Raw genomic sequence first — 17,825 nt, forward strand, 5'->3', positions numbered from 1 at the left:
CCTGGTTAGAATGTAGTCTTTGCTTGTTTTGTATTATTCTTTAGTGGAGTTTTATTCTAGCTGTGTGTTCCTAGTCAGAATGTAGTCCTTGTCCACCTTGTATTGGTATTCTATAGTGGAGTTTTATCGTAGCTGTGTGTTTGGTTAGAATATAGCCCTTGTTCTATAGTGGAGTTTCATCCTAGCTGTGTGTTCCTGGTTAGAATGTAACCCTTGTTCTATTTGTATTGGCATTCTGTAGTGGAGTTTTATCCTAGCTGTGTGTTCCTGGTTAGAATGTAGCCCTTGTTCTATAGTGGAGTTTCATCCTAGCTGCGTGTTCCTAGTTAGAATGTAGCCCTTGTTCTATTGTATTGTTATTCTATAGTGGAGTTTTATCCTAGCTGTGTGTTCCTGGTTAGAATGTAGTCCTTGCTTTCTTTGTATTTGTGTTCTGTAGTGGAGTTTTATCCTAGCTGTGTGTTCCTGGTTAGAATGTAGTCCTTGTTCACCTTGCATTGCTATTCTATAATGGAGTTTTATCCTAGCTGTGTGTTCCTGGTTAGAATGTAGCCCTTGTTCTATTTGTATTGGCATTCTGTAGTGGAGTTTTATCCTAGCTGTGTGTTCCTGGTTAGAATGTAGCCCTTGTTCTATTTGTATTGGCATTCTGTAGTGGTGTTTTATCCTAGCTGTGTGTTCCTGGTTAGAATGTAGCCCTTGTTCTATTTGTATTGTTGTTCTGTAGGGGAGTTTTATCCTAGCTGTGTGTTCCTGGTTAGAATGTAGCCCTTGCTTTCTTTGTATTTTTGTTCTGTAGTGGAGTTTTATCCCAGCTGTGTGTTCCTGGTTAAAATGTAGTCCTTGTTCACCTTGTATTGCTATTCTATAAAGGAGTTTTATCCTAGCTGTGTGTTCCTGGTTAGAATGTAGTCCTTGTTCACCTTGCATTGCTATTCTATAATGGAGTTTTATCCTAGCTGTGTGTTCCTGGTTAGAATGTAGCCCTTATTCTATTTGTATTGGCATTCTGTAGTGGTGTTTTATCCTAGCTGTGTGTTCCTGGTTAGAATGTAGCCCTTGTTCTATTTATATTGTTGTTCTGTAGGGGAGTTTTATCCTAGCTGTGTGTTCCTGGTTAGAATGTAGCCCTTGCTTTCTTTGTATTTTTGTTCTGTAGGGGAGTTTTATCCTAGCTGTGTGTTCCTGGTTAGAATGTAGTCCTTGCTTTCTTTGTATTTGTGTTCTGTAGTGGAGTTTTATCCTAGCTGTGTGTTCCTGGTTAGAATGTAGTCCTTGTTCACCTTGCATTGCTATTCTATAATGGAGTTTTATCCTAGCTGTGTGTTCCTGGTTAGAATGTAGCCCTTGTTCTATTTGTATTGGCATTCTGTAGTGGAGTTTTATCCTAGCTGTGTGTTCCTGGTTAGAATGTAGCCCTTGTTCTATTTGTATTGGCATTCTGTAGTGGTGTTTTATCCTAGCTGTGTGTTCCTGGTTAGAATGTAGCCCTTGTTCTATTTGTATTGTTGTTCTGTAGGGGAGTTTTATCCTAGCTGTGTGTTCCTGGTTAGAATGTAGCCCTTGCTTTCTTTGTATTTTTGTTCTGTAGTGGAGTTTTATCCCAGCTGTGTGTTCCTGGTTAAAATGTAGTCCTTGTTCACCTTGTATTGCTATTCTATAAAGGAGTTTTATCCTAGCTGTGTGTTCCTGGTTAGAATGTAGTCCTTGTTCACCTTGCATTGCTATTCTATAATGGAGTTTTATCCTAGCTGTGTGTTCCTGGTTAGAATGTAGCCCTTATTCTATTTGTATTGGCATTCTGTAGTGGTGTTTTATCCTAGCTGTGTGTTCCTGGTTAGAATGTAGCCCTTGTTCTATTTATATTGTTGTTCTGTAGGGGAGTTTTATCCTAGCTGTGTGTTCCTGGTTAGAATGTAGCCCTTGCTTTCTTTGTATTTTTGTTCTGTAGGGGAGTTTTATCCTAGCTGTGTGTTCCTGGTTAGAATGTAGCCCTTGCTTTCTTTGTATTTTTGTTCTGTAGTGGAGTTTTATACTAGCTGTGTGTTCCTGGTTAAAATGTAGCCCTTGTTGTATTTGTATTGTGTTTTTATAGTGGAGTTTTATCCTAGCTGTGTATTCCTGGTTAAAATGTAGTCCTTGTTCACCTTGTATTGCTATTCTATAAATGAGTTTTATCCTAGCTGTGTGTTCCTGGTTAAAATGTAGTCCTTGTTCACCTTGTATTGCTATTCTATAAAGGAGTTTTATCCTAGCTGTGTGTTCCTGGTTAAAATGTAGTCCTTGTTCACCTTGTATTGCTATTCTATAAAGGCGTTTTATCCTAGCTGTGTGTTCCTGGTTAGAATGTAGCCCTTGTTCTATTTGTATTGTTGTTCTGTAGGGGAGTTTTATCCTAGATGTGTGTTCCTGGTTAGAATGTAGCCCTTGCTTTCTTTGTATTTTTGTTCTGTAGTGGAGTTTTATACTAGCTGTGTGTTCCTGGTTAAAATGTAGCCCTTGTTGTATTTGTATTGTGTTTTTATAGTGGAGATTTATCCTAGCTGTGTGTTCCTGGTTAGAATGTAGCCCTTGTTTTATATGTATTTTTGTTCTGTAGTGGAGTTTTATTCTAGCTGTATGTTCCTGGTTAAAATGTAGTCCTTGTTCACCTTGTATTGCTATTCTATAAAGGAGTTTTATCCTAGCTGTGTGTTCCTGGTTAAAATGTAGCCCTTGTTCACCTTGTATTGCTATTCTATAAAGGAGTTTTATCCTAGCTGTGTGTTCCTGGTTAGAATGTAGTCCTTGTCCACCTATATTGCTATTCTATAGTGGAGTTTTATCCTTGCTGTGTGTTTGGTTAGAATATAGCCCTTGTTCTATTTGTATTTTTGTTCTGTAGTGGAGTTTTATTCTAGCTGTGTGTTCCTGGTTAAAATGTAGCCCTTGTTCATCTTGTATTGTTATTCTATAATGGAGTTTTATCCTAGCTGTGTGTTCCTGGTTAGAATGTAGTCCTTGTCCACCTATATTGCTATTCTATAGTGGAGTTTTATCCTTGCTGTGTGTTTGGTTAGAATATAGCCCTTGTTCTATTTGTATTTTTGTTCTGTAGTGGAGTTTTATTCTAGCTGTGTGTTCCTGGTTAAAATGTAGCCCTTGTTCATCTTGTATTGTTATTCTATAATGGAGTTTTATCCTAGCTGTGTGTTCCTGGTTAGAATGTAGTCCTTGTCCACCTATATTGCTATTCTATAGTGGAGTTTTATCCTTGCTGTGTGTTTGGTTAGAATATAGCCCTTGTTCTATTTGTATTTTTGTTCTGTAGTGGAGTTTTATTCTAGCTGTGTGTTCCTGGTTAAAATGTAGCCCTTGTTCATCTTGTATTGTTATTCTATAATGGAGTTTTATCCTAGCTGTGTGTTCCTGGTTAGAATGTAGTCCTTGTCCACCTATATTGCTATTCTATAGTGGAGTTTTATCCTTGCTGTGTGTTTGGTTAGAATATAGCCCTTGTTCTATTTGTATTTTTGTTCTGTAGTGGAGTTTTATTCTAGCTGTGTGTTCCTGGTTAAAATGTAGCCCTTGTTCATCTTGTATTGTTATTCTATAATGGAGTTTTATCCTAGCTGTGTGTTCCTGGTTAGAATGTAGTCCTTGTCCACCTATATTGCTATTCTATAGTGGAGTTTTATCCTTGCTGTGTGTTTGGTTAGAATATAGCCCTTGTTCTATTTGTATTTTTGTTCTGTAGTGGAGTTTTATTCTAGCTGTATGTTCCTGGTTAAAATATAGCCCTTGTCTACCTTGTATTGTTATTCTATAGTAGAGTTTTATCCTTGCTGTGTGTTTGGTTAGAATATAGCCCTTGTTCTATTTGTATTGTTATTCTGTAGTGGAGTTTTATTCTAGCTGTGAGTTTCTGGTTAGAATGTAGTCCTTGTTCTATTTGTATTTCAATTTAGTTGGAGTCTCTCCCCATATATTGCATATCACTGGAATTTAGTCCATATTTGTTCCTTCCAGTCACAGTTTCTCCCTCTTTACCCTCACAGGACAGGGCTTTTCACCCCAGACATGGCATTTGAAGCCATAGTAAAAAAGCAGGTTGTGAAACTGAAGGAACCGTGCCTGAAATGTGTAGATCTGGTCATCCAGGAGCTGATAAACACTGTACGGCAGTGCACCAGCAAGGTACGACCCCTACATATAACCTGTCTAACTGCTCCATTGCTTTACTAAACCTACCCTACTAATTTGTTCCAACCACACTGAAATAACTACCGTCTCATTTTGTTACCTTGTCTTTCAAAGTTTCTTACACAAGTGATTGAGTGTGATTCGCTGTAAGAGTCTAACGTTATGTTTGTATGTCTTTCACATTTTCTACAAAGCTGTGAAGTTGCATTTCTCAAGCAACTGCTGCTATTCTAGTATCACAGCTTAGAGGCCATTTATTGTCCAGACCAATACATGTAATACACCTTATACACCATTCTCGGTCACTGTTGTAAACAAACACTGTGAAAGTTGGGTTTTGGTGTTTTTTGTTTTTTTTGTAGAACAGACCCAGAGAATCAGATACAGATATATTAGAGTTCCACTGCTGTCAAAACGTTCAGTTATAAAAGTGTGTCTAACCGCAAAGTGGCGCTGTCACATAGGAAATCGGTGGTGTGCTCCATCTGATTCCATTTCCCATTTTCCTTTTAGTAATACTTTTATAAATATTCTGCAATTTATTAGTCGTGCTATACAGAGGTGTGTGTATGTGTCTCTTTCACGTTTCTACTACAGTGTATTAAAATATGCAAAATATTTAATTAAAAAGGCATGCTACCATGTAAGGTCCATGCAGCTGCTGCATATCATCAGGCAAGCAGCAACAGCAACGAGTCCTTTCCAGAACCTGAAGAGGCTCCACTAATCCGGAACCTGTCATTCTGCCCATTGTCAAAAAATGTTTTGACAAAGATCTGAGAAGTAGCCTGTATTGTGTCTCTTACTGGGCAGCCGTTGATGGGGTGAGAGCATCTGCCAAGCAAGCGTTGCATAGTCCACTTTTATGGGAATAGAGCTCTCTCACTTCATTGCTGGTCTTGAAACTCTTATTTGTATTTAATTTGCACTTGGGTTTTTGCAGGAAGCCGTAAGAGTCTTCTCCCAGCTACTACTATTCATAGTGCAGGGCCTCCTTGGTGCTTTTCAGTTTTTCTTAAATCTGCAAACTAAAGTGGTTATGGTGCTTTGTGTAACCCTTTTACATTCTCTTGCTATTGAAAATGTTTCCATCAGTTTTAGTCAGGGTAGTAGCTTTAAATAAATAAAACGGGATGTAAGAAGGAAAGAAAATAAATATTTAACTCTGTTAATTATAAACCCACACGTTATTGCCTTTTAATGTTGGCTTTAGACAAGTCCTTAAGACAGCTGTTGGACTCTGTATTTACCAGGAGGGAGAAAGCAGTGGGAATGTGATTTCACCGTCAAACTCTATCCCTGTGTCTTACTCTGTCAATCCTCTTTCCTCTGCTCCTCCTCTTGCTTTCCCCGCCTGTCCCTCGCCTGTGACATCACTGCCTGTCCCTCCTTGTGACCTCACTGGGACAGTGAGTACCACTTCAAGCAAAGGGTAAAGCTTAAATGATTTTTCTGTTTATGGAGCATGCAGGTGCATCCAGATTTCTGAACTAGATCTCTTTCCAAAACCTTAATGTGCTCTAAAAAAAAAAGCAATTTTTTAATGTTATTATTTATAATGTCACGTGATGTATCATTTGTGAAGCTGTTCTATTCGCCATGATACATTTGTTCCATAATTTCTATAACCTCACTAGCTGTAGTTTGCCTGCTTTGACATCTCCATGCTCACCACCATTATTTAAGGTCTATATAATTTATGACGGAGGACAGTGTGGAGGTGGGTGCTGTGTCTGGGCAAAGACCAAGGGTAATTTGGGGAAAGGACAGAACAATGAGACATGATTGTGGGACTCCTGTGTGTAGAGGGATGACGTAGTGGGTGGGGGGCAAGGCATGGATGCATTGTAGAGCGGCAAGGATGAGGTAGGTAAGTTAGTGTTGGGGAGGTGCAAGGAGAGAAGGTGGCTGGAGTCAAGGTTAGGAGGAGCAAGGCATAGAGACTGAGCCGTTTTGGGTAAAAGCAAGATGAGTGGAGCCTGGAGTAACTCCACCTCCAGTGATGCCTTTGGAAGTGGTGACACGAGGCCCACATTTTCTTTGTGTGATCTTTTTCCTCCTTTGCTGTATGACAGTGTTTCTGAGTCAGGTACGTGGCCATCACCAGTCCTCCTGAGTTCCAGCAGTGATAGTGATAAGCTGGGCTTGTGCTGGTTTTTGAATGTGCTGTTCAACAGTCTGTAACGTCTTATCCTGTATGTGAAGCCAACATTTTCCAGGAGCAATAAATCTCCATGTATTCCTTAAATACTTACAATAGAAGGAAAAAAGGAAATCGCTCCTAATGCGTAAAACATGCATAGTTCAGCCACAGTATCAGCTCGCTTGCATAACGTGACTATAGACGCCCTCTGGTGGTCAAGATTCTTACTAACGTGGACCATTCGGTCACAATCTCGTCTGATTAAGAAAAGATTTAATGGATATTTAGAAATATTAAAAATAGAAATCAGATTTTAAGGACACTGTCCTCTGTTTGTCTCTGGAATCAATGACGAGACAAATCCATTACAGTTGCTTATTGAAGTCATTTTAGGGCTGCACATTCACTGCCGAGAGAGGCACCATGTCCTAGTTACTCACAAAATATACTTCTAGAACTGAGACGCAATTACTTTTTATTCCCCTAATTTACCAAAATGAAACTAGTGCCATTTCTCTCCTTCTTTTGCTTTATGTTCGTAATTTTTGCAAATCGGATAAGCAAAAAACGATCTTAAAAGTTTTAAACCTGACCGTTAGAGACTCATTGATTCTAAGCATTCCAACATCATTGGCATGAAAATATTACCAGTTCATCCGTATTGGAAGCTGCATGTTAAACAGCCTGCAGCATCCTGACATTACCCATTGGGCTGTCAGTGTACCTCCCCATTATCCCTAGAATCCTCCTCTTCACCCAGCATTCTTTGCACCACACCATTTCTTGATTGGCTTATGCATAAACTGTTTGGTTTTTTTGTGCATTAAATTTTATGAGACATATAAACCACAACAAATTCAGTATGACTTGTACGTGGATTAAAATGTAAAATTGAATTGTTTTGTAGCTTGCTTCTTATCCCAGGCTTAGAGAAGAGAGTGAGCGAATAGTTACAACATACATTCGAGAGCGGGAAGGAAAAACAAAGGAACAGGTGAGTCGACTGTCTACAAACTCCATATTAAGAACAATGTTATATCTAAAAATGAATAAACATTAAGCATCCTCTCCCTCTGTTCTTTTATTGAGTCAGCATATTCCCTAATTTATTTATTGTGGATTGTATATTTAAAACAGTGTGTGTGTGTGTGTGTGTGTGTGTGTGTGTGTGTGGATTAGACTGCACTCACGGACTTAGAATATGAAAAAAAGTGTATTTTATTCCATTGAACAAGAAATCGACGTTTTGGTCCGCACAGGGACCTTCCTCAGGATGAAGTGACACTTCATCCTGAGGAAGGTCTCTGTGCAGACCGAAACGTCGATTTCTTGTTCAATGGAATAAAATACACTTTTTTTCATATTCTAAGTCCTTGAGTGCAGACTAATCTCTACAACTATATTCATCAAAGAATCCCTAATAGACGGGATAACAGTAGGACTTTTAAGCGTGAGTGCAAGGATTTACTCATTTTTTTTGTGTGTGTGTGTGTGTGTGTATATATACTTTTTATAAGTTGATCCTACAGTAGGCTAATATTGTTCTTGTAAAAATAGCTGTTTCGATGTGCCTCTCTCTTTGGTAGTGCAGCTGTGACAGGCTCGCCTCGGATATGGCTGACGGGTTAAGCCTCAGTAGGGAGAACATCCTCGGATAGCCCTTTATTTGCAGGGTTAGCTCCTACTAAATGAGATATCAATCCTGTACAGCCGCTAGTCTCTGTGAATGCACTGATAATGTCAGTGTCTGGTTGCACACAGAATAAATGATAAACACCCAGTGTTCGGCCAGCCACTAGACACCCATTGCTACTGCATCTCCTCTTAAATGAGAGCCTGCAGTGAAAACACCTGTGTGAATATATACATTATTTAGTTATAAGCCTGTATTTTCCTTTGTGTGTGTGTGTATTTAAAGATATTTGTAAATGAACTAGCATGGTGTACATTATTTACACACATATGTGCACGTGGTGTGTTTTGATACTGTGCTATGTGAGATAATGTGCATGGTTTTCATCGGTAGTCCTTATTTGTTTATGATCCATCAATTCCTGAAACTTTTGAAGAGGTGGATCTGAAGGCAAAACTTTATATTTGCCTCAATTTTTTTTATCAGTCACACAGCAGCTTTGTAATAGTTATCTTGGAGAGTCACAAGTTCTCATATTTGGTCCAGCTTTAAAGGGACCCTGTAGGCACTATAACCATTTCATCTCATTGGAGTTCCCATCACTATATTTAGTATTAGACCAATTTTGAGCAGTATTAATCCTTCATAAGGGTTCGGGGTCACCCACAGCCTGCCCCTCTCCCCTGTGAGGTGTGGCTAAGGCAGTGATTACATGCTTGCTTCTGACCATTCCAATTCATACATGCAAGGGACACTGATAGGCTGAAAACAGTTCGCTGATACACTCAGCCAATCACAGCCACTCATTGGTACTCAAGCTGATGCTTACTGATTATCCCTAACCGCATAGAGGGGTTGGGTTGCTGGGGACTGTCAATTAGCATTTAAAAAACGGTGTGACGCTGAATGGAAGGATGGCACCATGTCAATGAGATGAAGCAGTTACCGTGTCTATAGTATCCCTTTGATGCACTGACATGTTGTTTAGCAGTCCATTTTGCAACCTGAGTTTGAGTACATGGCTCGGATGTAATGTGCAAGAAAGAACCTTTGGTGTATATGTAGATTTAGAGGTTGTACATACAGTGTGTGATACAATTTTTAATCACGGTTGCTACCCAAAAACACAGTGGAGGGATGGTTCAGTATGCCAACCCTCTGTGTGCACGTTTCTGATATTAATAACTTATTAAAACTGATAGGAATTTGTGATTTATTGATTTTTTTTTTTACTTAAACTTCCATTCATTTCAGTTTGCCACTGTCTGTTAAACAATGTTTGTTTTTATAGTTTATAAATGCTGCCATGAAAATACATTTACACATGAGTTTTCAGAACACACAAAACAGATTTCTGGTAGTATGTTTTTAGCAACTTGGTATTATGGGTTAATTTTATGGATTGGTGTAACTCAAATCAGTTACATTGTTATCAGAACCTGCATCAAAAACTGTTTGTTTCTTGGGGGGGTGGGGGTTGTTTTTCTTTTTTAATTTATATTTATTTAATCCACTTTTTTCAAGATTATCTTTATCTGGGCATTCAGTCATAATAAAATTGAAAGCATGTTCAAGGATGTATTTGAGCCATTGTAAAAAAAATCATTTCCTGTGATAGTAGGGATACCTTCAGCACCAAAACAACTTCATGAAATGGATTTAGCTTGTAAATCATGTGCCTACATTCTCATTGTTTAATTCTCTGCCATTTAGAAGTTAAAGGACAACTGTCACAGCAACACATGTTTTTAATATAATGACCCATTTATTAAGATTTGAAAGGAAATAGATTCTTTGTTAAATTTAAGTTTATGTAAAATGGAAACTAGCTTCAGTCTATCACAGGATCCTTTGGCCATATACATCAGCCCTAGTTTCACCTCCCATGACTGTAACTCACACAGCCACCGTGGATCAGCTCTTACAGCACAGTGTGATTACTTTAAAAGTTTGTTCCTCCTACTCTGTTAATTGAACATTAGTCATCACACAGGAGCCTCTTGCATGCACTAGCAATTTATAAACAGAGCAGGAGATACAGAATAAATTAAAAGTAAACAGACTTTGCAATAAAGCAAGGTACAAAATTAGACTCTCTTTCAGGAAGTGTTTAGGGAGGGTGTGGATCTCAGCCACTGGAGGTGTGGCTAGGGCTGCATTAACAAAGTGATTTAACTCCTAAATGTCAGAGAATCGAGCAGTGAGACTGCAGGAACCTAATCTATACACCAAAACTGCTTCAATAAACTAAAGTGTTTTTTAATGCTTAGAGAGTCCAAGTACAAAGAAAATTGAGAAATGATTTATCCCTTTTGAGACCGTATTTTCTAATTTTTGCTTATTTATTAGTCGGTGCTCTCAAAAAAGAAAAAAGAAAAGGGCAGCAGCTACTTCAGCATTAGTCTGGTTAAAATGACATCACTAGCATCCTACTGCAAATAGGCACGTGATAAGGGCTGTGTTTATTAAATGCTGTATATTCCACTAATGATTATTTGGCTTATATGTATATATTTCATCATTTAGCTGCTATCTATTGCTGTGTATCAATCCAATTTAATCATTTCCTTTCTAACACTCTCTTTATCCCCAGATCCTCCTGCTAATCGATATCGAGCTGTCTTACATAAACACTAACCACGAGGATTTTATTGGGTTTGCCAAGTAAGTTAATAACAACGCAGAGTGCGACCATAGGATGCTCCTGGCTACAGGGGGTTCTAAAATCTGACTGCATGGAAATGTATGTAACAAAGTTATAACCTTAGTGCTTTGGGCGAGCATGCCAGAAAATAAATACATTTTCCTTACAAACTGGATAGCCCAGACGGAGAACTACAGGTAACATGAGATACAATCATGAACGTGATTTGGCATGATATTGACAGTGTGTAAACATGGTGGGAAGAATCTAAGTTCCCTAAAATAACCTTTTAGTTCATGGACGCTAAGAATTATAGGAAATGTTGTTTGTAAATATCGTGGGTAGAAAAGAACAAGAAAAGAGCTTACATGGGGCAAACTGGATTAGTAGACCCAGAATTTAAATAAATCCCCCATGTGCCTGACCCTGTGCCTGGAACGTAGTACATTTACAGTGAATGATATAGTCCACAGCAGGGGTAGAGCCAGAGATTAACTTTGTAGTAGTCCTGTAGACTCTGTAGAGTAAATGTCAAAGAGGAGATGAACCCTAATGGACTCACGATTCTTCACATTGAACTTGATCCCATCAGTTGGCTCCAATGTCTCAACATCCAACAAGATGAACAGTTTAACAAAGTTCATCGAAGTTCCTCACGTACATTTCGTTTCATATTTGAATTGGTCCACTGAGATCAATCTGAGATGCATGTCAGGCACTCAAATGGCTTTAAATTTAGTTTATGAAACGCTCTTAAAGGGTTTTTCCAAGCATCATTACCAGTGTAGCTCGCTGTCGCGGTTGAAGAACCATATCACTGTTCCCTGGCAATGGGGTAAACCGTTTTGCAATGCTTTGCCCACTTACCTTGGTTAGCCCTATCACCACATCAGTGATTTGAAGTAGTCATGGTGGCTGGAGTCAGATTGTGCAACATTTTGCTTTGAACTGCCGCACATGTGGCGTTTAACCCCTCTGCTGCAGGAATTGTAACTCCACTTCCTACAGCGTCATTGGGTTGTCATTAGCCAGCTTTGAAGAAGAGTAAGCATTTAACGCCTATCAAGGTTTTCTCCCCAGGATTAGGAAGATTTAAACAGAAGGGTCAGATTATATAATATTATTATTGGCATTGATACAGTGCCAACTTATTCCACAGGGCTTACAATGATACATCTGGGCTATTTGACAACAAGTAATTCCCATACAAACATTAACAGACCAGCGGTGAAGAAGCCGATCTCCCCCTCTCTCTCTTTTTATGTCTGACTACAGAGCTGACTTATTGTGCCTGCTCAGGTTCTTACCCAATAACATAATGTTCACATAATAAAAAAAAAATCTTAATAGAGATTTCATAGAACTGGATAGACAATGCATTTATAGTATGGAGATCGTTATGGAATGTTTTGATGTTAGCCAGTGTCTTAGTGTAACTGATACCTGTTACAAGGTGTTAAAATGCCCTTGGCACACTTTTTCATTGCTCTTAAGATGGAACACAGGCAATGGTGGAAAGAAAGATCTATCCACCCCCTGTGTGCTTACTGTGCAAGCAAACTCACTGATTGGTAATCTGTGGAGCTCCTGTTCTCTTAAAGTGCCAAAGATTAGCCATCACTCGCTTGTGCGTTGGAGTGAGCTGAACCGCTTGTGTTGGTCCTGAGACGTTTGTATTTGGGTTGCTCGTGACTTGTCTTGCATACCCAGGCTGAAAACTCTGACGCTGGTGTTGTGTTTTTTTTTGTTGTTAACTCCGCTTCATTAATATCTCTCCACATGCATGCGTTTTCATTCCTTTCTCCCACTGGCTCTTTGCTTCACCTGGTGCGTCTCATCTCACATTGTCTTCCTTTTCGCAGTTTGTTCCTATTTCGGTAATTTCTCTCCTGTGTTTTTATTCTTGCTGTTGCTTCTGACCTGCACTCTCTCTCTCTGTATCACTTCGTCCTCGATCACCTCTCGCTCTCCCATTCTCTCACATCCCAGCTGTTTCACAGAGCAGCTTATACCAGGGTGGGTATTGTCTATTGTCTACTGTCATTGTGTTCCAAACAAATGTTAGTTCCAGTTCCAATATACAGTGGTGTTTGTGGTCCTAGAACGGTGTCTGAACGTGTACCTCATTCTACATCCAATTGTAATATCCAGCATGGTGTGCGTGACCTAGAAAGAGAGCCTGAGAGTGTGTCTTCTTATTTTTAATCCACGTATAATATTGAACAGATTGTTTGTGATCTAGAGTAAATCCTGATAGTTCACCTCCTTGTTCTCCTTCCAGTTACAGTATACAGCAGGGGTAAATGATCTAGAACAGAGCCTGAGTGTGTACCTCCTTGTTTTCCTTCCAGTTACAGTATACAGCGGGGTTAGGTGATCTAGAACAGAGCCTGAGTGTGTACCTCCTTGTTCTCCTTCCAGTTACAGTATACAGCAGGGTTATGTAATCTAGAACAGAGCCTGAGTGTGTACCTCCTTGTTCTCCTTCCAGTTACAGTATACAGCAGGGTTATGTAATCTAGAACAGAGCCTGAGTGTGTACCTCCTTGTTCTCCTTCCAGTTACAGTATACAGCAGGGTTATGTGGTCTAGAACAGAGCCTGAGTGTGTACCTCCTTGTTCTCCTTCTAGTTACAGTATACAGCAGGGTTATGTGATCTAGAACAGAGCCTGAGTGTGTACCTCCCTGTTCTCCTTCCAGTTACAGTATACAGCAGGGTTATGTGGTCTAGAACAGAGCCTGAGTGTGTACCTCCTTGTTCTCCTTCCAGTTACAGTATACAGCAGGGTTATGTGATCTAGAACATAGCCTGAGTGTGTACCTCCTTGTTCTCCTTCCAGTTACAGTATACAGCAGGGTTATGTGATCTAGAACAGAGCCTGAGTGTGTACCTCCTTGTTCTCCTTCCAGTTACAGTATACAGCGGGGTTAGGTGATCTAGAACAGAGCCTGAGTGTGTACCTCCTTGTTCTCCTTCCAGTTACAGTATACAGCAGGGTTATGTGATCTAGAACAGAGCCTGAGTGTGTACCTCCTTGTTCTCCTTCCAGTTACTGTATACAGCAGGGTTATGTGATCTAGAACAGAGCCTGAGTGTGTACCTCCTTGTTCTCCTTCCAGTTACAGTATACAGCAGGGTTATGTGATCTAGAACAGAGCCTGAGTGTGTACCTCCTTGTTCTCCTTCCAGTTACAGTATACAGCAGGGTTATGTGATCTAGAACATAGCCTGAGTGTGTACCTCCTTGTTCTCCTTCCAGTTACAGTATACAGCAGGGTTATGTGATCTAGAACAGAGCCTGAGTGTGTACCTCCTTGTTCTCCTTCCAGTTACAGTATACAGCAGGGTTATGTGATCTAGAACAGAGCCTGAGTGTGTACCTCCTTGTTCTCCTTCCAGTTACAGTATACAGCAGGGTTATGTGATCTAGAACAGAGCCTGAGTGTGTACCTCCTTGTTCTCCTTCCAGTTACAGTATACAGCAGGGTTATGTGATCTAGAACAGAGCCTGAGTGTGTACCTCCTTGTTCTCCTTCCAGTTACAGTATACAGCGGGGTTAGGTGATCTAGAACAGAGCCTGAGTGTGTACCTCCTTGTTCTCCTTCCAGTTACAGTATACAGCAGGGTTATGTGATCTAGAACAGAGCCTGAGTGTGTACCTCCTTGTTCTCCTTCCAGTTACAGTATACAGCAGGGTTATGTGATCTAGAACATAGCCTGAGTGTGTACCTCCTTGTTCTCCTTCCAGTTACAGTATACAGCAGGGTTATGTGATCTAGAACAGAGCCTGAGTGTGTACCTCCTTTCTTTTTCTAGTGCACAACAGAGGAGCACACAGCTTAACAAGAAGAGAGCCATTCCTAACCAGGTAAACCCTCCTTAGACCCTCTGGTCTCCTGTGACACTTACCTCCCTCTCACCTAGCATAAAGTCCTTGCTTAGTTCCTATCATTTGTCAGTCACTGATGTTCTAACGCTACTAGCCAGATCTTTAGTTGTGCAAGGTACTGGACAAGCCCTGGATACAATAAGAACAACCGGCAGGTTAAGTGGGATCTAGAACCGCTTGTATTATCCTGCTTTCTTAATTCCCGTCCTTTGATTGATAGCAAATCCTGGGCAATAGATATAGTGCCTCAACATCCTCTAGAATCCTTTCATATGATCAGAAGGCCTGTGAATTTTAGATCTATGGCATATTCTTTCGCTCCTCTTCTCTCCTGTCACTGACATTCTGTTACAGAAGCTCTTAAAGCCACGCTGCATTCTCCGCACAGCATGCTTTTTAATAATTAAATTGGCATGTATTGGAATTCATTTGCAACCGACTCTTTTTTTCCTCTGTATTGGGTTTTAACGCCTTTGAGCGCCAGAAAGATTGCTTAGCACGAGGTTATATCTAACCCATCTGGCATCTCAAGTGTTAATGGGGAATTTTAATATTAACTGTTTTATTAATTGCATGTAATTTTTGTCCCTTCTTCCATTTCTGCTTCTCTTTCATTTCATGTTTGCTCTTTACCATCCATTTTTTTTTCTCCCATCCCCTCCCCTCCACGCCCACCCCTTAACGTTTGTTTTCTTATTTTGGTCATAAAATCCCTCTCCCCAAATAATGTCCTCCTCCTCTCCTGTATCCTTCTGCATTACCTTAATCTTGCCACTCCTTAATCTGTATTCAGGGAGAGATTTTGGTAAGTACCTGCTAAATGTGAGTAACCAATAGTTTGGTCACAAAAATTAAAGCAACTTTTAGCAAAGACATTCATAGATTTTAATTTACCCTTTTTTTTTAGTCCTCAAAACGTGGTGTTTTGATAAAAGCTAAAATGCTGTAGATTCAATTTTATAATGCATTTATTTTTTCTGTCCAGTAATCTTTTTAAAACAATGACTGCTATAACTCAACCAAAGAATCTGTGTTTAGGATAGTTGTTAAATCACATCACAAATTGTTGCAGTTTGTGTCAGTTGGACGTCTTTGCGGAAGTCTGGTTTCCTTTCGGTGACTTTAGGTAGTTGTATTTGATCATAACTTCAATCAGCCTTTAACACACAGCTTCTCTGGCATTTGGTCATGTCTGGTGTAGGGTATAACAAGATTCAAAGTTTTGAAGCTTTATTTGTATCCCTCCCCCTCTCTCACTGACTGTTAAGAATTAATCCCCACGCTCTTACTGAATGTTGTTGTACACAAGTTTGGCTATAAACCTAGCACTGGTTTAGGGGTTTTCAAAAGCAGTCTGCTACAGATCTCTTCTGAATTTTTTTTTTCTTCAAATCCCTGCCTGCTCACTATTCCCCCTCCCTCCCCCCTCCACAAAAGACACCGACGCTCGATCTATGACCGTGGTTTGTATCTGTTCTGTTATTGGTAAGGGGGGGAGGTTGTGTGTTTTTTGGGGGGGCAGGGGTTTAGGGCATGGTCCCCTGATTACTAATTCAGTGCCTGCAGAATAGGATGTGTGTTCTAAATGTGTTTAATTGCACATGTAAACAATTTCTGAGTTTCTGTAAGGGGCAACTTCTGTACAAAGCCTGTACGTTCCCTATCAGAATTCGTCACTAGTTGTTCACTGCAAATTTGTCAGATCAGCTTCTTAAAGTAGTATATTATTCTCACTGAAAAGTGATATGTAAGTCACGCTTCACAAGAGAAAATGAGTTATTCGCCAAAATGCTAATTATCTCAAACTCAAGACCGAAGCAATTCTGTCCTAAAATTTGAAATTCACTTTGAATTCTGACAAATCAGAAAATAATATATATACATGTTATATATATTCATCTCGGCTAGTTTTAAAATATTAACCTCGCACACAGTGTATGTATGTATGTATAAGAAATAAAGTATATAATAAGTGTATATATATTAAATACATTGTTAAACACAGATCTGCACACACCATTTGCAGTGCTTTTAGTGGTTAGAGTGGATATCTACCTGGCTTTGCATCTCTTCCTGAGTTGTTTTGCACAGCCCGTTGTATACAGCAGACACATACTCCAAGGAATCCATGTTGAAAATGGAATAATGAGGCTTAAAGGTGGTTCTTTGTTTAACTCATTTGCATAAACCCACCCAGAATCCCTTACAGTAGCAACAGCACTGGAAATACAAGATTTCTATGAGAAAAGCTAATTTTATGGCTTACCTGGTGTGCAGATCTGTGTCTAACAATAAATTGACTATCCACTGACTTCAGGTGGGAGGGGTTTTCAATCCTTTTTTTCCTCCACAATAACTTTCATGGTTTGTGTTCATGTATATCTACTTTGTGTGCGAGATTAATATTTTAGACTATGTGAGTTGATTAGCTTCTCGAAGAGTTGCTGAGTTTAATTTTCTTTTGGCAGGATCATACTGTAATAACTTCTTCCTTTGGAAATGCTGATGTTGAATTAGTTTTTCATGTTTCTAAGCCATCCTACATATGGACTACGTATCCATTTGTCTAACAGCGTTGGCAGTGTAAAGCTTTTATACTTGGCCCTCCAGATCCATTAAATACATTTTAAATGTAATCTATATCCTTATCTGTAGGACACTTTTTGCAAATAGCGGATCAGTCCCCATTAGAAAAGGAGGGAATAACAGACATGACTTGCTAATGTTGACATATAGCAGATACTGAGCTGTCTTCCGTTATAGAGTAAATTCTCCTAACCCCACAGCTGCTTCCTGTGCAGGAATCTTTAGAGTGGGTATTGTAGAGGGAAGAGGGAGGGAAATAAAGGGTTACTCCTGGCACATGACCACTGAAGTGATCGCGGTGCCTGGAGTCTGTATGTTCATCGTTTCGCTATGAAATAGTGCACATAGAGATTAATGACTTGCCTGCCGCAGGTGTAACGCATCTCCCGCAGCATCATTAGCCAACCCAGAACAAAGTTCCATGTTGGCTAATGTTAATTCTGTGCAAAATTGGTGTCCAACACACACAGCGTGCCACCCATGTCCTTTCTTCAGCCCACCTCCCTGACCAGGGGGGATGACATCAGCAGAGAAAGATTGGGCTGAGAGAGAACTTTGCCTCGGCGCAGGAAAAAAGGTAAAGTGGTTGCTCCCTCTCCTATGTTGGGGGAGAGAGGAGGGGGAACATGGGGAGGGAGGAGGGACCTCAAGCTTTTCCTGAAAACACAATATATTTATTTTTTTTGCTGGATTAACTTTTTTAATGCATATCCCCTTCATTTGTCTCTATTACCTAAAATTAGAA

The 17,825-nt window shown here is 39.8% G+C and overlaps 1 protein-coding gene across 5 annotated transcripts in view; it reads left to right on the forward strand.

Moving 5' to 3' along the window:
• DNM2 (dynamin 2) overlaps positions 1-17,825 on the forward strand; it is a 106,173-nt gene that overhangs the window by 60,037 nt on the left and 28,311 nt on the right. For 2 of the 5 annotated variants that reach the window (XM_063449497.1, XM_063449493.1), the window contains exons 10-15: positions 4,038-4,176; positions 7,233-7,319; positions 10,552-10,622; positions 12,592-12,618; positions 14,422-14,473; positions 15,288-15,299. In XM_063449497.1, coding sequence (XP_063305567.1) covers positions 4,038-4,176; positions 7,233-7,319; positions 10,552-10,622; positions 12,592-12,618; positions 14,422-14,473; positions 15,288-15,299 — 388 coding nt within the window. The remainder of the gene's footprint in view (positions 1-4,037; positions 4,177-7,232; positions 7,320-10,551; positions 10,623-12,591; positions 12,619-14,421; positions 14,474-15,287; positions 15,300-17,825) is intronic. The other 3 variants (XM_063449494.1, XM_063449495.1, XM_063449498.1) reach the window with 3 other exon arrangements.

The sequence above is a fragment of the Pelobates fuscus genome, chromosome 3, assembly GCF_036172605.1.
Source record: "Pelobates fuscus isolate aPelFus1 chromosome 3, aPelFus1.pri, whole genome shotgun sequence".
Taxonomy (NCBI): domain Eukaryota; kingdom Metazoa; phylum Chordata; class Amphibia; order Anura; family Pelobatidae; genus Pelobates; species Pelobates fuscus.